This window comes from Drosophila obscura, unplaced genomic scaffold, assembly GCF_018151105.1.
Source record: "Drosophila obscura isolate BZ-5 IFL unplaced genomic scaffold, ASM1815110v1 contig_4, whole genome shotgun sequence".
NCBI classification, from domain to species: Eukaryota; Metazoa; Arthropoda; class Insecta; order Diptera; family Drosophilidae; genus Drosophila; species Drosophila obscura.
The window spans coordinates 797,544-821,197 of NW_024542828.1; the positions used below are offsets into that span (position 1 = coordinate 797,544).

Genomic DNA, 23,654 nt, shown 5'->3' on the forward strand with positions numbered 1-23,654 from the left:
GTCAAAGATTATTGCACTAAAAAGCGAGTGCCTAAAATCTGTGGAATCTATGGAGCGGGCGAATGGGTGGGTAGTGTGGCAAATTGGCTAAAACGGAATGCATAACCCTGGGGCAGTCGAGAGTTGGATCAACAATATGGTTTACATGTATGTACTACGCGCTTTGTACTTTTAAAAAACTGCTAGAGAGAGAGACAGAGAGAGGGAACTGCAGACGAGAACTATGTATATAAAGCTGAGAACTTTCGTCGTATTTTCCGCTTAAAACTAAGATTTCAGGGGCCAAAAAAAACAACTCAATGCAATACACTGAATAAATAAAATACACAATAAATAGATTCAGATTCAGATGCCGATTCCGATTAAGAGAGAATGAGATTCGGACTCCGGCTGCTTCACGATCTGTCGCTGAAGGTGAGGTTGAAGGTCCGCAGCTCCATCGGCTGCAGGCTCACTTCCGCCAGGGAGCGGATGCGGAAGTTCTCCTTTGCCTTCACCTTTGTCTGCTCCAGCCCCGTCAGGCTGGTGGCCTCGATGCTGTGCAGACTCAGTTGGGCCAGCTGCACGGGGCCGAGTCCCCCGTTCGAGAGCGGACAGACGCTGTCCAGACCCAGCTCCCTGCCACCAACGGCACTCACGCTGCAGTCGAAGCCCTGCCGATGGAGGACCATCAGCGCCGAGGCGGACGGAAACAGCTGCAGCTCCGGGTCGGAGAGGGTGCGCAGGGTGGTCAGGTGCACGTCGCAGGGCAGTGCCCCCTTGGGCAGCAGCCGCACCTGGGCCTGCAGACCCGCCAGCGGCTGCTCCACGCTGCTCAGGAAGTACAGATTCGGCGGGTAGCGCAGCGCATTGGCCAGCATCTGGCCCTGCATGCTGGGCACCTGGTAGCCGGGCGGCTTGGCAGCGTGCTGGCCCCGCGGCATGTCCTCCACCAGCAGCCAGAACCTGTGGCGCGTCAGGTGGCTGTCGACCACGCCCTCGCCCATGCCCCTGTAGTCGTCGTAGAGGGTCCGCCGATCGAGCATCACCTCCAGTTGTCCTGGCTCGTAGCTGGCCGCTCCCTGGGCGTGGGTGGTGAGCAGAGTGAGGCGCAGCCGCGAGTCCTGGATGAAGGCTCCCGAGGTGATGGGGAAGTAGTTTCCCTCGATGCCAATGGCCGGCACTTTGATGCGTCTAAGGGGGGAGCGAATGGAGAGCGCCTTTAGACAAGGATTGGGATAGATTGGACAGGGGATTCCTTGTCGTTCTTTACTCACTCGTGGTACTGGAAACCGTTCTGATCGCTGTAGAAAACAGGCAGCTCCGGCATGGTGCCGGTGTCCGGGGGCTCCTTGAGCGGATCCCGCTGCAGTGGCGCCCCCGCAATGTTGTCTATGTTCGTGATGAGGCGCATGAAGAGCTCCGTTTCGCGGTTCTTGGGCGGCGGCTCAAAGTCGATGTCGTTCTCCACGTAGATGGCGGCGTCCAGATGCGTGCGCGTGTTGAAGATGCGCACGGTGTGGGCCAGGAAGGGGCCATATATCACAGTCACATCGCTGGCAATCGGCCCGGAGGTGATGATGATCCGCACATCGGTGTAGCCCTCCAGCACATCCTTCTCGGCCTCGCTCTGCTCGGGATCCGTCTTGAAGAGGTACGCCCCCGAGTGGAACTGGGCGCTGCGGTAGGCGGCGAATTTGATGTTGCACTGCATCGGCTTGAGGAGCTCCTTCCGCTGGTTCTTCCGCGTGACAGTCTTCAGGAAGCCGCTCTTCTCATCGAACAGCAGACGCATGTGGGGGTTCTCCAGCTGGATGTCACCTGTGCATAACCAAAGCAGTAATACGAGTGGCTATGGATGTGGATCGATCTACTCACCCGCTGGCTTGGCCCGCACCTCAAAGTCGCTCACTGCGGCGCCACTGGCTCCCCCGGGAGTGGTGGTGCCCGCTGGCGCAGACGACTCGTGGCAATCATCGCAGTAGATGGTGGCAATGTTCCGCCTGTAGCTGGCCTCATCCACCTGGACGCGGTACGTGCTGAGGGACAGGGCCTCCAGCTCGGCCACGAACATCACCTCGTACTGCCGAGTGCTCGTGCGAATGCGTCCGATGGTGCCCGTGGTGGTCGTGCCGAGCACCAGGTCGTAGGTGTCCGTGATGTTCCACACGGGATTGATCTGGATGTGCTTCAGCTCCACGCCCTCTTGGTTCAGGATCTTCACATTCGGATGCTGGACCCGCAGGGTCACGATTTCGATGCGCTTCTGCGCCAGCGAGTTGTACAGAACGAAGCTGCCAATGGATGCTCCGGCAGAAGAGGCTCCTCCGCCTGCGGGGGTCGTGGAGTCGTCCCCACTGACCATCTGGATGGGCATCTTGCGCGGCAGCTTGTTGAAGTTGTCCCGCTCGAATTCGCTGATGATGAAGCCGTGATGGCGGGGCTGGCTCCTCTGCAGCAGCTGCTCAATGCACGACTCCTGCATCTTGACCATGTTCTGGATGCTCTCGAACAGCCGCATGGCGTAGTCGCGCATTACCGCCGCCTTCGAGGTGCCCGTGATGGCGTCGTGGTGCTGGAACAGGCCCAGATTGCGGCGCGCATGGATGATCTGCTCGTAGTTCTTCTCGTCGATCTTGATGGCGTTCTCCCGCTGCGCCTGGCGGGCCGTGTTGTACGCCAGCGTAAAGAGGATCTCGGCGGCGCGCAGGTTGTGCTCCAGCTCGGAGCTGAGCAGCTTGTAGAAGGGCCGCGTGGTGAAGTATCCCGACCAGTAGGCGGGCCTGCCCTCCGAGAAGATGTCCGAGTACACGAAGAAGTCGCCCTTGAAGCTGGGAAAGCTGGAACTCCTGCCCCTCGTGCGCTCCCTGATGGCCGCAAAGTAGTCGCTGGGCGTTCCGAACCTAATGTCCGTGTTGTAGAGCCGTTTGTTGGCCATGATGTGGTCGATGAGCTTCTTGTAGTTCTGGTACTGCTGGTCCACCTCGCGCTCCTTGTTGTAGCGGAAGTCGTCGCCCACCGGGATGAGGGCCACGTTGTGCGGAAAGAGCGAGGCGGTGCGGGCGTACTGCTCCAGCAGCAGCTGCGCCTTCTCCTCCACGTTGTCGTCGGTGATGAACTGCGCCTTCACCGAGTACTCGGTGTACTCGCCGGGGATCTTGCGGAAGTCAAAGTTCAGGCAGATGAACGGATGCGGCCCGCACGACCCCTTGATCGAGTAGATGTCAAAGGGCATGTTGTGGGTGAGCAAGCTCCCTGCTGCTGCCTCCCCCTTGGTCCGCCAGTAGGGCGTCCACACAAAGTCGCCCATCTGCTGGCGGGCGAACCACTGCTTCCACGCGTAGTGGATCCTCTGGATGATGGCGCCCTCGAAGTTGGCGCCGGACAGCAGGTAGGGGACGGTGCTGCCGTGCCCAAACGGATCGATGGACCAGCCCACCTTGGGGGTCACGTTCAGGTTGTTCTTCAGCCACTGGTGGCCCTCGATCAGCTGGTCGAGCATCGGGTAGATGTGGACATTCGCCTCGTCCGTCATCACCCAGCCGCCGGTGGTGATCTCGATGCGGCCGGAGTCGACGAGGCGCCGCAGGGCCCGCTGCTTGGTGGGATGGGCCTGGTCCCACCACAGCTGCAGAAACGAGATCTCGGACCAGATGAACGTCATGTCCTTGTACTCCTGCATCTTGGTCACCAGCAGATTGAGGATCTGGCGCGAGTCCGACTGGAAGTAGTTGGTGAAGGTCTTCAGCCAGCCGGGATCGTTGTGCGAGTGCGGCACCACGATGACCTTCAGCGGGGGACGCTGCTTTTCCTTCTTCTGCGCATCGAAACGCTCCTCAAAGCCCCGATCCCAGTACTCCTTCGACCGCATCCATTCGGGCTGAAAAACCGATATGATTCACTCAAGAATTCCCTTGAAATGGGCCTGGAGATTCGCCTCCTGAATGCTTACCTGAAAGTCAAATCTGCTGTGCTCCTCGTTGGCCGTTATGTTCGTGTCGCTCTGGAGCAGGACGTAGCACTTGTCGCCCCAGTTGCTCCTGGCGTACTCCCCGTGGGAGTCGGACTCTACTGCCGCCTGCTGCTCCACTACTGGTGGCACCTCCTCCGCCTTCTGCTCGGAAGACCTCTTCTGGTTCGAGACGATGCCTGCAGCATGAATCTTCTTCTGCTGCTGCTGCTGCACACTGAATCCAGTGATGCCTGCTCCGTTGGCCGATGGTCCGAGTCCACGCTGTAGCCCCGCCGCTGTGGAGGAACCCGCCTCGGAGATGGGCGCCGGATTGGGCTGCCCAATGGAGATGTAGTAGAGGCAGAGCAGGATCGTCACGAAGGCCGACAGCAGGCCAATGCACCGCGCGGAGCCGCGTCGGAACAGCTTGAACGACATCCTGGACAGGAGGCTGTGGCGCGCAGTTCCTCGCTGCTTCTGCTGCACTTCTTCCTCGCTGGGGCTCTGTTCTACATCTGAAAATTTGCGAAGGGGAATTGTCTTCAGATCGATCGACAGCATCGTGCAATTCTTATGGTTTTCGGAAAAACTAACTTTAAATTTCGTCATACGAGTTACTCGAAAGGATTTTGAATGAAATTATTCTGTGACAAACATTTCCATACATAAAGGGTTCGACACCTACATAAGTGTTAGCCACAGCAACCAATTATCAAATTATTTGGGGCTCAAAGGGCTAAAGTCTGCCCCATGCAGAGGGAATCCATCCAATAGGCTGCTTGCATAACTCTGGGCAAAGGGATACGATACGAATGGATGCAAATAATACTGGGAACTCAAAACAAAATAAATTTAAATATGTACATATGTACTTAGATATGTATGCATGTGCAATAGATTAAAGATAATCTTCACTTTTAAATTGGGGAATAAAATAAATCCCATCTCCTAGTACTGCTTCTAGTTCTAGTTGTAGCTATGTATTTCTGCTGCCTCTGTCTGCCTGTGTGTAAGCTTGTCCCCGTAACACACATCCCTCGAGTGCTTTGCATTTTTCATGGCGAAGGGGGGGGAAGGGAATGTGTGTGTTGTGGGGAATTTAATTAAGGCCCCAGGATGCTGATGCTGGGGGTGACGGTGGCGGTGGCGGTGTTATGGGGCATTCTCTTCTAAAGGGACGTGTAAAATGCTTGCGGCACATTCGTGCTGGCTGCAGGATAAGCCAAACTCTGCGGGCGAGGTGTAAGGATGCTCTTCGAAATTCAATTTGCACATCGACATGGAAAATGGGAAATTTAAAACACATTTATTCAAGAGAATTCCATTTTTAATAAGTTGAGTTTATTTATTTGATAGCAGAGCCTTCCTATGAGACAGCTGCTCTCATGAATATCCATATCTAATATGGCGGAAGATCCTAAGCGGTGATTGGACTGTTGATGGCCATGCCAGAGGTACCTCTGACGTGTGCTAAGCCACTCGGATCTCGATTCAGTGTTCCCCACTTTCTCTCTGCCTCTGATACTAGTAGGCACCGTTCCTTCCGATTTGCATATTTGAAGTTGTGTGAGGGTGTCTGTGTGTGTGTTCCCTTTGAGATCCCGTTTCAAATAACAATTAACGATTATGTTCTACAAATGTTCGTGTCGCTAAAGTGAAAGGCTGAACTTCCGTAACCTCTGCACAGCATAGATACCTACCTACATACCATACATACATCTGGAGCATGGGCCGGGGGACGAGTGGGGGGATCCGCAAACAGAAAGAGCAAGCAGCTAACGAACACACACGAGCAGTTTGTGAAAGCCGAAAACTCAATCAAAAACTCCTCACATGTTGGCAGAAGAGAACTTTTTGCAATGATGAAATTAATGCATAGTTTTCCCCACACAAACTTTTACACTAAAGTTGTGAGGCCACCCCTCTCTGCCAAAGCCCCTCCCCCACACCAACATTGCACACATGCACCCGTGCACTCCATCCGCTGTTTTTCCTCCATTTTCCCCCAACTGCATTTATGTCAGGCAAATAAATTAATAGCCAACAGGCCAACACACAGAAATTTGTTTAAGTAGTTCCACAAAAAAGGAGCGAAAGCTATGGAAATGGATGCGGCAGAACGAAGCTGTAGATACCCTGCCTTGAAGATTTTACATACATATATGTATGTAATTAAATAAGTAATAATAATATTTATGGAGTCGGACTGTGCCATAAGCAGTAGTAGAACCATGAGGTTTAGATAGATTTGGAACAGTATCTTCCACGGTTTTGATCATCCGCCCGACTAGCCCTCACTTTCCTCTCCATCTATAACTCTGTCTTACTAATTACTCTGACAATGCTTCTTTCCGTATCCTTTGCCGTAACTATAATACATATTCTCATCTGTTTTCTTTTGACACTCGTACCACTAAGCTCAAATCCTTGTCAACGAATAACTTAATTTAATTTATTCTTAACTTTATACGTTATCGGCTATTCTCTGACCACATTGGACCATAGCGGCTGCTGGAGCGAATAAATCAATACCAACGGGTCAGGGTAATAGCCATAGTCAATGTTATTCGTATTCATGTAATTTTGTTCTTTCATTAGTTTAACTGCCCATAGTTGAACCTCAGGCAATAAACAATCTCTATTAATCTCTATATTATCTCTTCTGGTATTATCTTGAGTCTAAGAATAATATAACTAAAGTGAAATCAATATTAAGTATTTATGCCAGATATCTGCAAAAAATAGGGAGCTTTTTAAGTTATAAATAAAGACAGACCTGGTTATACCTTTCTGGGCTTTAATGTTCATAGACGATCTACAGTTCAGTGTGGAAAGTGCATATACATATGTAAATATAGGTAGTACTCCTGTGCCTAGCAAACTCTTCTCGAAAATTGCAATAAAAAAACAAGTTGAAAACATTGCGCGCAAAAAACAATTGAACAATGCCCTCCCCTCCCCTCCCCACCCCACACCATGATTTATTTATTTACTTTTGTTTTTGTGGGTTGCCATAATTTATGTTTTTATTTCTGTTCAGCACGCAGAAAAAGCATTATCTTTCATCTGCTTCAGCGCTTGAATGCCACTCTACCTCTATCCCTGCACCGAATCATTTAGCCCTCCCCCTCTTGAACACCACAGACTGCAACAGACTGCTATCCCCTTCTGGTGCCCCCTGCTGAAATATTAAATTAAGTTTTATTTAAATTTTAAAAAACATTTGAGCTCTGAATGTGGTTGGATCGCTCTGTGCGACTGTCTCTCCTGTCTGCTCCATTCAAATGTTTCAATTAGCTGGGGGGTGGGGCAGAGGGTTGAGCACTAGAACGTGGAAGAGGGTTTCAGGAGGGGGAACCGGGTCGAGTCGTATGCTAATCAACGGGGAAATACCAAGCGATGTCCCACCACCTGTCACTGCAAACGAAAAGCATTTTCCCAGACTCCAATCCTCTGGCGGTTACTTTTCATTTACAGCTAGCTCTCTTACGCCCCTCCCTCCTTTGAGACCCACTCATATGGTAATTTCCACAAGAGTCCCATTAATCCCCTCTTTGAAGCGCATTAGAGAAACCAAAGAGTGAGAAACTAATGCTTGAGCGGGAGAGCGTTTAGAATGGGGGTAAAATGGCCGAAGAGAAACCACAGAGAGGGGAGCAGATCAAGGCGAAAGAGAAAGCCACTCAAAGGAAAGAAAATGGTTAAAAGAAATCACAAATGGTTAGGAAAAACCACACAATGAAGAAGGGGAAGGGAAAGGAGAAACCACTGAAAACGATGGAACATTTAGAGGAGCGAAACCACTTCAGGAAGGGGGGGCAGGTGATAAAGGAGATGGGTGAAGCAATCCCCCCACTTAGAGGTTTTTGATACTGCTCTAAAGTATTCCATTCCGCACAGTTCCGCAGCCATTCAACCCTTCAATTATTTCAATTAGTCCAGCATTTGCACATCCTTCCTTCGCTTCCATAATAACTTCCTGGAGAAGGAAGCAGGAAGCCAGCATCGCCAGCCATCGTCCTTGACCCTATCAAGCACCCCTTGACCCCCTCCGATGATATCAGCTTGTTCAAGAAAAAAGATGACAGGGAGATTGCTTTCGTCCCTGTCAACTGCTGCGAGATGGCAGATTGTGTGGAAAAGTTTTCCCTTCTCTTCTGCTCTGCTCTGTTCTGTTCTGGCAAATTTGATTCCATTGCAAATTGCACTCTGTCAACCGTCCTGCCCTGTCCTGTCCCTCCTTTCTTTTCCTTCTCTTTGGATGACAACCTTCTTCATCTGGAAGTCAACACGTCGTAGTCGGCTGGGTGGGTCCTAGAATAACCCATTTTTGGTGTTTTCTGGTTTGGTTTGGTTTCTTTTGACAGGTTCCCTCTTTTTCTTCCCTCTTCCGGCACAATATACAAATTTCCACTCTGCAAATGATTTTTTGGTCTTTTTCCTCCCGTTTTCGAGATGTGTGCGTGTCGTGCTCTTTCCTTCCCTCTGCACATCAGCAAAAAACCCAACTCAAAAAGTTAGTTCTGCTGATGTCGGGGACTCCACCTCCACCCACCCATCACCACCCATCATGACTGTGCTCCTGTCCCCTCCCCTCCCCTCCCCTCTCTATGTCAGTCATGTCCTTCCCTGGCTTTGAACCACGTTTACCCTCCCATCGGTTCCTTTGGTCTCTCGTTTGGAAGTTGCAACTTGAAGCGCTCATGTGAGTGTTCCCAATGCAAATGGATCATTTTGCTACCCAGCATCACACGTACAGCCCCTACCCTTGGGTATACACGCATCGGGGGAAAAAACATCACATCGTGTTGATTTATTCTTCCGAGGGATCGGCTGACTTGCCCAGCCACTCGCACTCTTTCTCTCTCTCTTTCACAGAGTAGCTGAGCAATTGATTTTATTGCCTTAGATTCAAAATATTTCCTTGATCTAATGGATTATGGGATGAAAACTCTTCCCTGGCTGACGCCTCTCCACGTGCACTCGCTCCTTCTTTCACAGAGTAGCTTGGCCGTATAGGGCTTTTATATTTTCTGTGATCTCTGATCACTTCCTCTCGTTTTTAAATCCAGAAATATCTAGTCACAACTACTGAACCAACAACTAAGAAGGAAACTCTCATCCGATTTCCCAGAAAGAATTTTACTTAACATTGCAGTAGATGGTGCTTCGTAGTTCCAAAGCCCTTGGACAATAGATTTTGTACACTTTTCGTTGTTGTTATTAGTTGGTATTCCTGCTACAGCATTGATTGGAATTGTTGTTTTTACTTTGACGCAAGCAAAACCCAACCAAAAATTGTAGTTTTGTGCATGGAAAAGTTTTCGCATCGGAAAGCACTCCCCGAATCAATTGTAAACTTTTTGTTGATTTTTTTTGTCGGTTGTTTGTTGTTTGTGAGGATGGAAGATATGAACTTTGGTATCCAAAGAGAAGAAACAGTCTAATTATGTTTTATAATACTTTTTCAATTTGATTTAAACTTTCGTTCCACTGAAATGGGAATAGAAATCGAGTAAAGAAAATAAATGTGCCTTAAATCCAGAGTTTTCCTCCGTGAAAAGTTTCCCATTTAAAAACTTTAATTGAAAGTCATTCGGGAAACTCGAAAAACGGCTAGAATGAAAAGCCAACAAAGTAACAGCCAGCCGAAGGCAAAAGTGTGAACATAATTTCAGTCCAAGAACAATACTCGGGAGTTTATGCAAATAAACGGCGCGGAAATTGCAGCTGCACCAACAACAGAAGGAAACGAAGCGAAAGGAGAGGAAAGTCCTGCTGCTGCTTTCAGCCCCTTTACCCCTTCCGTTTTGCCATTCCCCCAAACCCAAACTTAAAACGGTTAAAAAACTGTTTTTCTTGGCGGCAAACAGAGAACAGAAAAAAGAGCCGCAAAAATATTAAAAGAGTTTTGGGCTGTGGAAGCTCCTGTTTCTGTTCCTGTTACACGATGCATTTTCCCCCGACGCTTTTCAAGTGAAAACCGATGGAATTACACTATATTTAAGTGAGCCATTGGTAGTTTTTATCGTTCGTATTTCTGGATTCAAATTTCATTTTGAGAAGGTTTTTCCATCCACCTTTTCTTCAGACAAGCCCCCGTCGTGCATATTCATCGGTAAAAAAGAAATTGTGGATAGTACGCCCTGCAAAACAGAGCCGAAAAAAATGCAGTACTTTCAACTCTGACTTTGGGGGCTGAGGCTTTAGGAGTGGCAGGAGCAGTAGCAGTAGCAGTAGCAGTAACAGGAGTGCCACTGAGGTTCAATGTGCTCCCTTCTTGTGCTGGTGTCGGAGCAAGAAGGGAAGGTTCTGGGAAGTGTTACGAAGAACGAAGGGCCAGCAAGGGCAAGGGTCCCGGAACTTCAGAGAGTTCAGGCTTTTTTAATTAAAGAAACTAGGGGTAACAGAGAGGCCAGAGGGGCATCCAACTAGTTAAGGCAATTTTCCGGAGCAGATGAGCATGAGTAATGCGGTGGTTAAGCTGCTGTCAGTGGAGCGTGTGGTTCGGCATGTGCCCATCGGCCATGGTATAATCGCATGAGACACACAAAAAAGAGAATTGAGACCGCTGTCGAGCCAAAGAGGGGTCCCCATTCCGTCTATAGGTCTATAGGCCATTAGCATAGCCAGCGAAGCAACAAAAATAATGATAGACAACAAGCCCAAGAATTATGGCCATAAAAGAGCGGGGGAGAACTACGGCCAACGGCAAGCTCTACTCTCTGCTCTCAATGGGAACTGCCAGAGGAAGTTGTCAAGATCTCTGCGGGGAGATATGGTAAATTATATACAGAAATGCGATTATCATGTGTTTATTTTATGGATTCCAAATTCATTCAAATCAACGTACTCATACATACTTATCTAATTACAAGAACCTGGTTTACACGAAGCTTAAAAAGCTTTTTCTCTTATAGCGGAAAACAAATTTCTCAAGGAAGTGTCGAATCATAAATAAGGATTCTATCTACTAGACTATAAATAGTCGTGGAGATCGGAGTCAAAATAAATAACTCGCCTCCCGCCTCTCTTGTCTCGGTGTGGAGTAGCAGTAAAATGTTCGTTTCTCCAGTTTCTAATCTACTTTCAACAGTCACAAATCACAAAGCAAAAGCATTATTGCATTATATAATTTATTTAATTTACTTAAAGTGACTTTTAATTCGTTTCTAGAGAAATGGCAGGCAATTATTCCGAGAATGATGTGGGGGCAAATCACGGAATAATTGTTGAGCTCACAAACCAATTAATTGTACTCGTATGCATTGTATGCACATTGATTTTACAATGCTGATAGTTGTAGGCAAATAAACAAGCGTTTAAACTTTATACTTTTTGGTCTAGTACTCTGACCCGACCTATTCTATGCACGACTATGCTCCTCTCCTGACCCCCAACTGTTACCAAATCGCATGGAATTTACAGCAAATTTTTCTGTTTACAGGCCATAAAAATAAAGTTCTTCCACTTCCTTCCACCCACTTCACATCCGCAATTGAGTAAAACAAAACCAAACCAAATAAAGTCTCACTGCGCGAGTCGACTATATGATACCCTTGTACATCGCTACTTTCTTCTGCTTCGATGCTGCATCTGCTTCATACAAATTAATACTCCCATTCTTTAAGGCTGTTCCGATTAATTTACATCCATATGTAAACATATGTACATATGTACATGTATGTATTCCACGCATAAATAACAACTATAGCTGCATAAATGTATCATGGAAATCTGCTGGAAATCTATTGTCGATCACAATCCTCTAATTAAAATAATAAAACCACAAATAAAAAGAGTATAAAATAAAAATACTGATGAAAAAATTCTCCAACTGCATTACGCCTCTGCCTCCTGTTGCTCCTCCTACGCCACCCATGTGTCAATGGCAGTCCAACGAAGCGAGCGACACAAGGAGCGGGAGAACCAGAGGGAGAGAGGAATTACCACAGAGAGGGATCATCAGACTGTTGGAGCAACAGACAGAGAGAGAGAGAGAGAGAGCGAGAATGAAAGAGGGAGTACCAGAGAGTGTGTGGGCGCACCAGAGAGAACGGGAGAAAAGAACTAAAAGCCGTTAGACAAGTATAACTTTCGAGGCGCATTCACAGTTACTCACTTATGCAGCGGTTCGGTACGCGGGTACGCCATTCGTGACATATGGGGACGACTGGCTACCGACGTCAAGCCAAAACAAAACATTAAAGCTAGCCATAAACTTGGCCAAAAGCACAAACAGTCAGTCCATAAAGGGTCGGACGGAGAGCGTTTGGAGTTTGTTTGGGCAGCGGGAGCCGCCGCTACACAAACCGTTGATTAAATGTCAGCAGGAACAAAAGCAATAAGCATACGGTATGAGATAATTATATATGTAGCTACAATGTATTGTTGCATGCTGTCTGCATAAGTCTCATAGGAACCCCAAAGGATAGAGAAAGTTGTACCCGTAGGCAATTACGAACATATCGAACACGTACTTTTCTGTTTTACTAACCCGTAATAATAATCGCAATAGATTGTTAGGATATGCTCGCTGTGGTAAAATAAATTTTAAAAATATTCTTATTTCTTTTTGTAATATACACATATTCAGATTTATGCACTAATGATACATATTAACAAGGCATTAAGGTCAAAACGAGTATTTAAATTTTGCTCCAATTTTAGTAGCAATGTTTTCACTTTATGTCTAAATATTAGGATAAGATTATTTTCCTGAACTCCTCTGTCTTGCGCACTCCCTCACAGTGTGGCTTAGCAGTATGGGTCAGTTTTCATGTCTGACAGACAGATCAAAGACATAGCACTTCAACTCCCTTTCTCTCTCTCATAGCTTATTTTTTAACAGGTATAGTTAAATCATGTTTATCTCCATTCCTTTGGTATAAGAGTATATTTTATTTTTGAAAATAAACAGAGGCTGCTCGTACAGAGCATCGTATTATCAACCATAAAATTGTAACTGTTCTTCTTTTCTTTTGTAGCGGTTTCAGCGCTTATGAGGCAATCGAATTGATCGAGCAATCAAAACTCATTTGCTAATAAATAAGTGCAATCGATTGCGGAAAAGTGACCCATAAAAAAAGAACAGACCCAAAGAATTATTTAGAGAGAGAAAGAGACATAGAGAGAGAGAGAGAGCGATACGAGTGGCACACAGAAAGCACTTCCGCTCCATTCATTCAATCATAAATCAATTTATCCATGGGCTACGGTCTGTTCGTCTATATATTTCTCTAATTAGGTGAGTCCAATTAATTTGACGCTAATTAAAGGCATTTCCATGACCCCCCTACTCGATTGGCATTCGAAGTCTGCGGTTTATGCCACCTGCTGCAAATAATTTACTTGCTTCCAAAGGGAACCTGCAGTCATTGGATTGAATACGATGGGGGGAATGGGAAAAATTTGGACTTAAATAGTTAATTTAACAATTCCGTGCATAGTAACTAAATGCAGTAGATACCATTTCATTTTCTATAGCATAAGATTGCTCAATACAAATTTATCTTCTGAATATTCTTTTATTATTTACTTTACTATGTATACCCTGAGCCCTACTTATGGTCATCAAATTCCCTTAAAATTTGTTGCTGTTTTGAAAATTTTCTACATTTTACAGACTCTTTTACTGCATAAATAAATTTCATCTATGTATGTGAAAATACAATTTAAAATATTTCCGTTAGAAGTGCCTAAAAATTAGCAAGAAATTTGGTACAGAGGAAGATTGCAAACTTATCCAATGTCATGGTTAAAATGGATGTTTCCCTTTCGTGTAATTACAGAATAACAAAACTTTCTTCTAAACCAATTTCCATTGGCTTCTAGTGCAATAATTTCGATTCAATATCTATTATTTTCCTATTTAAACAAAGGGCCGGGACTCGCTCGTGTCTATTGACTTATTTATCCAGTCGAATATTTCAAACATTTCATCTATTAGAATTCTCCCTTCTGCACTGCAGTAATATTTTTTCATTCGGTCACTTGAACCTTTTATTTGTGCATTTAAATCATATTAGTTTATTGATATGGCTTTTGGCTAAGACCCTAATGCCGAAAGCTATAAAAACGCTGCAAAGAGCTGATAAAGCACCAAGCCAGAAGAAGAGGACGACGCATCATAAAAGGTTGCCTTGACTTGTTTTTTTTTCGTGCTGGGGGTGGGGGGCACGTGAGACTTTTTACATTCAGATCATCACGGGAGGAAGGAAGGTAGGGATTGAAGGAGGAGGTAAGGATGGTAAGGAAGGTCTTTCCAAAGAGTTTTCTATTGGTTGTTGGTGTTTTCTTCTGGTTTTCTGTTGCTTTTGCTTTTGTACGCAGAGAGGAAAATGAAATGAAAATTAATTCTGGTTTTTGTTTTCTTTCAAGACAAAAGAATTACTCGTACTGCAGAGGAAAGAGAGAGAGAGAGAGGGAAGGGAGATGGGGATGGGGGAGCAGCAGCAGTGCAAACAATAGCAGCGTTTATTGCTTTGATTATGAAATTTTCCGTTCCGTTTCAATTTCATGCTGTTAAATGGTGGGAAAGCCGCACACACAGATACTTCACGCATACACATACATACATACATATGTATGCATGTATGTATGTACTGTACTGTACTATATGTAACAGGTTTACAGTTACCAATCGCACTTCCATAGATGGGTTATGCCACACAATTCACAACACACAATACGCGTGTCGCTTGGCATTGTGGGAACAAACTCCACTCCAACTGCGACTCCTCCGATGCTCCAATGGAGCACCGCTGACACCGCTTTTCCCTCCCCAGATAAGCCGGGGGACCTGTGTGGTGTAAAGTAGGTCTTAACCACTTGATTGTCTTCAAAAGAGCTCGAGACATATCATCAGAGATATATTTCTAGGGGTTTGTGGTCAAGAAAACAGATTTTCCCAAGAATTCCCAAGAAGACCATCAGTGTAACCATATAATAAGAACTTAAAATAACATTTGGAAACCGCAATCAAGTGGGGAGCTTGAGCTTGAACTATTTTGAGCTCTTCGTTCTCATGCTCTTGCTGTTTTCCTTCTGACGCGCCCAAAATATCAATATGATCCTTACTTATACGTACATGGCAATTGTTGTTCCATTGAATTGGGTCAGACCAAATGATCAACCTCAGAGCAAGTTCTGCACTATTTATCAAAGCAAAACTGAAGAGGAGGCTAGGCCAGGCCAGGCCAGGCCAGGCCAGGGCGAAGCGAGCCACCAACCCAACTGTAACTAACTGGGCTTCACTAACTCCAATAACGCGCTGGAGCCGCAACATCCATCCATCCATTGGTAACAATCGCAATTCATACATATGAACGTGGAGCACCAGTACCATACATATTCGTACATACGTTTTGGTCAAGTCATGCCACTTGGTGCCGCATTGTCACGCATCATTAGTGACAGACAATGGGACAGAGAGAGAGAGAAGCGAAGCGCTGGGGAATGGAAGCGTTTATTCTGGAGGGATCTCTTGAGGGGAGAGGAGCGAGGAGTGATCGGATGATTATTTGTGGTAAAGCGATATGATTGCATGATGACATGACATGGCCATAAAGTGTGCGACACAATAACCAAAAAACAAAAAAAAATACCTGCCACCGGAAAAATTGACAGCACGCCATCTGAATGGAATGGGGGTGGGGATGGAGTGGAGTGGAGGAGGAAAGCGGAGAACAGGGAGAAATTTGAGTACAAACTAATGAAAATAAATAATAACCGCATGGAACAACTCCATGGAGTCCCCGGGAGTAGGTCCTCGATTTTTGTCTCTCTCTTCCTCTATACCTTTGTTGGGGGTCGTTGCAAGAAACTAAATTTAGTTGCACGAACACCAAAAAGATACACTTATCGGGGGGGGGGGGGGTAATCGATACGAGTCAGACTCTGAGAGAGGAGGCAGGACTGATCGAAGGCGTGTGGCACATTCAAAGGGGAAGCCGAAACAGAAACCTGAAACTGAAAGGGGAACTCATACCAGCACATTGCCAGGACTATTTCCTAGTTGTGAGGTAACGTGGGGGTAATTAGCTTAAGCTTAAGAAATAATAATAGAAGAACCTTTAGATAAATACATACAAATGTATCTATATTGATATTTCCAACAGAAAAGCATTGAATGGAATCTTTAATCAACGAAGACATTTAAATAAAAAGAACTGTAGATCTTTCCTCCAAATAATCCTTTCTTAAGGAACTGTTAGATTAGTTTCAGTTTGCCAAAACAGGATTATAATTGATTAGATTTTGGCTTGTTAAGATCCTATGGAAAAGATCATTTAACATTCCTCGCACGTATCCCCCCAATGGAACAAAAGGCCAAAGAAAACACCTCGTAATTTCCATGTCTATTACATAAAGTTACATTACCAACTTACACACAAATCAGGAAGGCAAAAAAGTCCTCTGGTCCTGGCGCGGAACAGGGACAAAACAAATAAATCAACACACACACACACGCAAACACAAACACAGAAGCAGGCGAGAGGTAAAAGTTGTTCCTTCTCTTTACCGAATGAATGGAGATGGAAACAAAAGTTTTCCACCTTCTGTCTGTTCTATTTTGTTCAAATGAATCCTTTGAGGAGTGAATCCTTTTTATTGGCTCCTCGGCATAGGATACTCGTAATTAGAGAGACAATGCCATTGTTGACCTTTCACTCTGATTTGCTTTATAGTTTGCTCTCTCCTCTCACTCCACCTCACTCGCGCTTTAATTTTTAGATTTTTTGTATTTTTCCACTCGCGTTGGTTGTTGTCCTTTGCTGTCGACGCGACCGACGCGACGTTTGGCGAGGGAGAAGTGGGAGAAGTAACGCTAGCGGGATCCAACGAGGAACGGAACTCAATCGCGAAGCGCCCTCTGCCAGCGACGAAACGCCACTGAAGCAAGCCGAGACGTGGAGCCAAGGCGCCCCACTCGTTCGGGTCGGGTCGGCGTTGGGTCGTTCGGGTAACAGCCGGCAATTGCAGCGCCTCGTTTCGGCCCCCAAGGCATGTCAATAAGCAGGAAAGGAACTCCCACTCGGCGGGTGTCAAGTACTGGCACTGCCCTACCTTCTTATAAATCGACCTTGGCAGCACCTTTCTCTTTTCCGCAAGTGGGGGTCGTCGGCTTAGGTCTCTTCTGTCGTTGCTGCTGCGGCTGTGGCTGTGGCTGCTGCTGCTGCTGCGTTCTGTTATATTGCGTTGCTTTTGTTTTGATTCTTTTGGCTTTTGGCTTTGTCTTTGCTTTGTCGGCGCCGTCAACGTCAGCGTCAGCGTCGTGTAGTCATCGTTGGGCTCCCCTCCCTCCCCACGCACCCCTCTCCATACACCGTTGAACGCCCTGGAATGCGGAGGTGTTCGTTCAAGCTGCTCTCCGACTGCTATTCTTCTCTTCTTCTGTTGTTGTTGTTGTTGTTGTTGTTGGAGGAGCTGCAGCAGCAGCAACAGCAGCTGTACATCTGGTTGGCGGTGAATGCTAGGGGGAAATGGCAGGGATTCTCCGGTTGGGTTCCTTGTTTGTCAAAAGATTGCTTAATGCCGTTGGTTGTTGTTGTTTTTGTCAAGTGTTGACAGCTGTAATTATTAATTATTGTTTCTGCTGCTGCTGCTGCTGCTCCTACGGTTGCTCCTGAGGATTGCAGGTAAGGCAGTGTGCACGAGTATTGTGGGAACAGGAATGACAATTGTAGTTCGTATTTCATTCTGGAATGGAATGCGTTTATGTCATTTCTAATTGGTGCATTCTCCAGGCTCCAAGCTCCATGCTCTAGGCTCCACGCTTCGATCTTCTGACATATGGAGCACATTCACAAATACATCTTGGCTACCTCCTTTCTCCTTCCTGGTCTTCGGACTTCCTTCTTGAACCCTTAATGGTAAGCTGTTGTAAAGTTCTTGAACGTTAGTGGCCTTTGATGAACCATTCTTTTGGTTCGTTGCAGCCACCACGTGGAAATCTCTACCATGGCCTTAATCTGCGAACGGACTGTGCTTGGCGCCTCCGAATCCTGCCCAGAAGTGGCGGCAACATTCGAGAGAGCGTCGCGTTCGCACAAGCCTTAACCTTAATGCATTTGCTGGTTTTCTCAGGCGATTACCTTCTCTCCTCCACGGAGCAATTAACTCTTAGGCAAAAAGGGATACCGAAGCTTTTAATGCCCTGTAATCCCGCAGTTCCTATGAAATCTGCGCAGAGTGCAAGATTTACAGGCAACAAACATACGTATCTTCAAATCTGAAGGAATACCTCTAAAGAGGGTATTAAAAAGGCTGCGACGAACCAACGCAATGCAGTGGAACAAGTGGAAGGGCGGATGAATGGATGGATGGTGGGCTATAGGGATCTGGGCCCTGCCTGGTCTCTGGCTGCATCTCAAGTGGCCCTGAGCGGGCCGCCGTGCCAAGTGGAGACTAAGCTCTCCTAAACGGGGAGAGACAAAAGAACTGGGCCGGGGCATAAAGAAGAATACTCAAAGTAACTTTTAGCAGTTCACTTGAGAGCCAAAATGCGAAAGCGAAAAGAGTAGAGGAAGAGGAAGGTCGTTGTTTATTGATTGCCATTGCCCCAAGAAGCGTCGAGTCGACTACGCGGGCAGAACAGAAGTAGAAGAAGACAATGGCAGACATGAACAGAGGACTGAACAGAGGGCAGGGCAGAGCAGAGCAAAGAAACGAGAACAAAACAGAAACGGAAAGAGAGCATTCGAGAATTGGCACAGGCCCTTGAAAAAAGTTCTCCAAGCCCACGCAAATGAAACGTCGGCGTCAGCCACAACCGACCGACAAATGGCGAAGCCAAGAAGATGATGATTTGAGGGCGAGATTATAAGAGAGGAAGATGATGTTTATATAGGGTAGGGGAATATGGGCGTGAAGACGCAGACGATCCAAGTGCAAGTAAAGGCATTAGCACAGGAAGGCACAAATATAAAGACTTTCAAGTTGAAAGTTGTCAGAGTTCCTTTCCAGTTTAGGATAGATAATATAATCCTAAAAAAGTGTTACCTATCGAAAGGATCATATGTTCTAATCTTGGCCCTACCGCAAAGCTCGACCGCTTTTCAAGATTGAAATAATAATGATTCTATGCAGATTATGGGAACTTTATCTTCTACAAAAAACTGAAGATTTGCCATTTAAAATAAAAATCAGGTTGAAATAAAATAAATGCTTTGAGGGAATATTTTGTGTTGAAAGCATTTGAAAGCGTTCCTTAAGATTTCCGTTCTCATATTTCGCACCTTTCTGTTTTCATTCGGATCTCGGACCTCTATCTCGGATGGAGTGCATTTATTTTAGCATAATTCAAAGCGAACATCCGGAACATGGGCCTGTTCCTTTCGCATTCGCCGCCTGCCAAATGGCATCTGTTGTTGGCCAAATAAATGCGGCCAGAGGGGAAGAGGGGGCGTGAGGGAGAGATCAACAAGCATCGGAAATGCGGCAGTGGGGGCACTCGTGCCCTGGCAGGACAGACCATCCGGACGAATGGATGGATTGAACCACCAGACGAATACAAAGATGCCAAATCAACTCGAACGAGTTTTCAGCTCGTTCCCTCTCAATCCCTTCCCTTCCCCCCTCCTCTTTTCGTTTGCAGGTCAATTGCATCCCAGTCCGAGCTGTTGGCAGCACTCCAGAGCCCCAGCGACATTTGAGTTTTGCACTCAACATAAACGTGTAACGGTGGAAAAGTCTGTCTGGCAGTCAGACCCAGTCAACAGAGTCACTAGTTGAGTGCGTGCAGTGTTTGTCAAATTGCCAGCAGATGAGAGTTTTCCAGTAGTACCAGTCCCCCCGATCCCCCCGATCCACCCGAACCATCCACTTTCCTCGTCGTAGTCGCAATCACCGAGTCCCGGCTGCAATCTGAGGCACATCCCATAGCATAGTTTTTCTCCTCTCCCAACAGTAGTTGACAAAAGTCATCCAACCAGGGAACGTCACCGACAAACCAACAACAAGAACAACAGCAATCACAACCGCAACATTTGTAATGGAAATTCCTGCATTGAAATCTCGTTTCATTTCGTTTAGCCTCTGTTTTCTGTTTCTGTTTTTTCGTATACCCTGGCAGAGGGTACCCTTAATGGGTGACTCGTCAAGCACACGCCATGTATGTTGTTTTGTTATTTTCGGACTTGTTCCTTTGCACTCTCTGTGCTTCTGGCATTGCTTGTGCGTAACCTTACTTACCACTTTAACTATAATACAATATATTCTCTTAGCAGTCAAAATCAAGATAATCAAGGGACTAAACATGCTAAAATTGATCTCAAAGTAACGATTGTTCGATCACTTTATTATTAATATGCACATAAATATGTTCTAGGTCCCTTTTAGGTATCTAACCCTTGAAGCTGCTAATTTTATGGGTTTTTGTTGGTTTCATTTTTGCGGTGCGGTTTTGGTTTTCGCAGCTGATGGCTGCAAGTGGCATTGTTATTGCTGCCGTAACTGTTGCGGTTCTGTCATCATGCCCAGCCCCATCCTCATGGCAAGTCAATGAACCGGCTAAGTTTCGGGCTTAAACGACAAAAAGCCTTCACATCCATTGGCCATTTGACCAGCAGCCAGCCTTTCCGGGTGTGGGGAAACATTTACCGAAATGTGTTTTAGGCCGTTCTATTTGATGATCGATCGATGATTATGATTATACTCGTAGGTACATATATACTCCCTCTCCCACGATGCCCATGCCAGAGTATTACCATGTCACCTAATGGCCTTCAGATGCTAATGGGCGGGGGGACATCGATTCGATGGATGCCAATCCGCTTATCAGCTGGAAATGTGTGTTTCGCACACACGATTAGCATATTTAATGTTTGGAAATTGCAAATTTGCCATTCCCAGGCAGCACGGAATTGAGTTACAAGCCCATTCTTCTTCGTCTTAGCGTTTGACCCCTGTGTGAACCGCCAGCCGCCAGAGAGTGGAGGAATCTCAACCATGTTCGTGCCTAGTCTGATCTTTATCTTCGGTGGCCGAAAATAACTTAATTCGCTGTGACACGCCACGTAAACAAATTAAGCTATTTTGCACCGAGTTGATTTACTAAGAGTACATTCTTATCAATCCCCAAGACACAGAAGAAAGTTTTGAATCTCAAATAATATTTAAAACCTAATTTTGGTGTTTTGAAAACTAAACAAATTTAATAATGATCCTTCAAATAACAGTATATTTATCTCTTATAAATCATCAGTAACTAATAATAATAATGCTTTCGAATGTTTTTCCATTGCAGGTTCCTTGCCCACTAGATAACCATTATCTAATCTATTTATTAAACTAACGATAAAGCTAATAACACAACTATCTAGCGCACACAAACAAAACCAAACTGCAGGCCCCAGACTCCTGGAAGTCCCTGAGCCCCACGTTCTCGAAACAAGCAACAAATTGCAGCAACCATCAGATATAGATACACAGAACAAATAACAAATATAAAGACTGTACATTTTAATTATTAAATTATGAATAGCCTAATGCTAATTAAGCGAAACAATGCTAGTTTAACAGAGACATAACCAGAACCATATACTATTTGTATTACTTATTTTTATAATCGTTTGCCTAAGGTTACATTGTAGATGACACATGTCAAATATTTGCGCAACAGTTTAGCAGCAAAAGAAAACCAAACACTGGAACAAAAACAGAACTAACAAAAAAACATTAAGCAAATACTGAAATATACAATAGATAAATTGCCTTGCTCCCTGATGCTCGTAATGCAATAATGCACATGATTGGGTGTATTCTCATAATCATGTGCCTCCGTTTGTGCAACTGCAATTGCCAACCTAACTCGACCTTATATCGTGTCTATATCGAGTCTTAGACAACACCCGAACTAATACATATATGTAAATACTGTCTATATCTATTCGAAACTACAATTTCTGTTTGAAATTGGATTCGCTAAGGATATACTCGTAAACTCGAACACAAAACGTCTCTTTGTATAGATACAGATCGAAATTCGGCACGAGACACGAACGGAAAATTAGTTTTCCTTTCTCAAGCTCTCTCAAATCAAAAAAGACCCTCCTCCACCATAAAAGTTTTCCCCTAAGTGTCAGATACTATTTTCTACAAAGGTTTATGCAACTCTCATTTTCTTTGAACGAGGAGCACTAATAGCGTGCGAAAAGTAACAAGAATGAGGGGTGCTGCCGATAATCCGTCTATGGGGCTATACGCTAATCAGATTGATTTGTGGTACACTAAGCAGAAAGTGGTGTAATGGGAATTTCGAGGCGTGAAAACTGTCTATAAAACTGTCCCACTCAAGACCGAGGAATGGAAAACATAGCTGGGGACGAACTAAAATAAATATGTTAACCAATGGATATGTGCAATAGGAGAGAGTTTACTGCTTCCGAGAAAGAACGTTACCCATCATCTCCCTCTACTAAGAGCCCCCTCCTAACCAATATACCCTTGAACTTTACAAGTAACAGGTACATAACAAACAACAACTACAGAAGAGACCCAACTAAGTCGAGATTAGAAACAGAAATTGGGTTCAAGAGCAAACAGCACAGCACTAGACAGAGATGGAGATCTAGAGAGGAACAGAGGTAGAGGGGCTAGATTGGGGGCCCAAAAACAATGTGTGTGCAAAATGCGTACTCAATAGAAAGCACAGAACAGACAAAAGAAAGAGTGAAACAAACACTACAGCACACAAACACAACGAAAAAAATCAATTTAAATTGAATTATACAACACCAACAACACACACACACACAGACAACAGACACAGCACAGAACAGAGAATTGCATGGCACATTTACAGAAACAGCAGCAACACAACAGCGACAAGATGAGCCAAAAGAAACGAAACGGGTTTTCGTGAGACGGAGATAAAAAGATTCTCAATGAATGGCAAATCAAGTAAGCGCAAGCAGGGCTAAATAAAGATGAGATGCATAAATTAGACTCCTCTCTCTCTTTCTCCACCTTGAGGTCTTTGTTGCAATTTTGTAACAATTTGTAAAGGAGCCGCAGTGGGGGGTGGTGGGGGGAAGCAGACATGTCTGCTCTTTTACCCTGTTTTTTCTTTTTATTTTGGCAAATACAAATTGAATACAAATTCAGAGGCAGAGAAAGAGATAGACGACAAGCACAGCACGCTTGATGGAGAGTCTCAGGTGCGCTTTTGCTCCAATAATTTGATTATTTAGGAAATTGAATAGGAATATTCTTTTGAAGTAAGACAGAATCCGGTTTTGAGCCAACAAATAAACAGAGATGCTGACTGATGCGGGGGTTGGTTTTCTATTGATTCTTACAAGTTCAATGTCTTTTATCTTTCAAATCTGCTAGCTGCTAGGATTTTCCTCTCTTACCTTTTGTTATCCTCGAATTGTTGTTAATAGCGCCTACACATACACGTGATTACACCCACACACAGTTTACAGGTCCCCCGTCCCGTAATCCTTTCACACACACACATACACCCCGCACTAAGAGACCAATCCACGCGCGTTTAGTCTTCTTTGTTGGTATTTCAAGGCTCAAAGATTACATTAATTTTAAAATTTGTATTATGTTCATTAAAACAATATTTTAGCCGTTAACATTATTTTTTATATTTTGTATCATGTTTTATTTTGTAAATTCTGAACATTCAGAAGATCGAGGGCACTATCGATAGTATCGATATTTTACTGCTAGTCTCTACTATCGACGGTTTTGCGACTATCATGATATT

The 23,654-nt window shown here is 45.4% G+C and overlaps 1 protein-coding gene across 4 annotated transcripts; it reads right to left on the reverse strand.

Annotated features, from left to right (window-relative positions):
• Positions 1-222: 222 nt before the first annotated feature.
• LOC111068251 (alpha-mannosidase 2) lies at positions 223-23,513 on the reverse strand. Of its 4 annotated transcripts, none has more exons than XM_022357603.2 (5): positions 23,290-23,513; positions 3,932-4,446; positions 1,858-3,859; positions 1,257-1,800; positions 223-1,173 (listed from the first exon to the last, which is right to left on the reverse strand). In XM_022357603.2, exons 2-5 carry the CDS (start codon positions 4,367-4,369, stop codon positions 396-398), a joined length of 3,762 nt encoding a protein of 1,253 aa, XP_022213295.2. In that variant the 5' UTR covers positions 4,370-4,446; positions 23,290-23,513; the 3' UTR covers positions 223-395. The 4 variants fall into 4 exon arrangements, with proteins under 4 accessions (XP_022213295.2, XP_022213296.2, XP_041451095.1 ...); XM_022357604.2 differs by lacking the exon at positions 23,290-23,513 and adding an exon at positions 16,321-16,804; XM_041595161.1 differs by lacking the exon at positions 23,290-23,513 and adding an exon at positions 15,021-15,157.
• Between the last annotated feature and the right edge of the window lie 141 nt (positions 23,514-23,654).

Bases quoted from the DNA above. Each gene is read 5' to 3' on its own strand.
- LOC111068251 (XM_022357602.2), bottom strand. From the start codon at position 4,540: ATGACGAAATTTAAAGTTAGTTTTTCCGAAAACCATAAGAATTGCACG. The intron at 3,860-3,931 runs GTAAGCATTCAG...TCGGTTTTTCAG, and splicing joins ACAGCAGATTTGACTTTCAG to CCCGAATGGATGCGGTCGAA. The intron at 1,801-1,857 runs GTGAGTAGATCG...GGTTATGCACAG, and splicing joins GGTGCGGGCCAAGCCAGCGG to GTGACATCCAGCTGGAGAAC.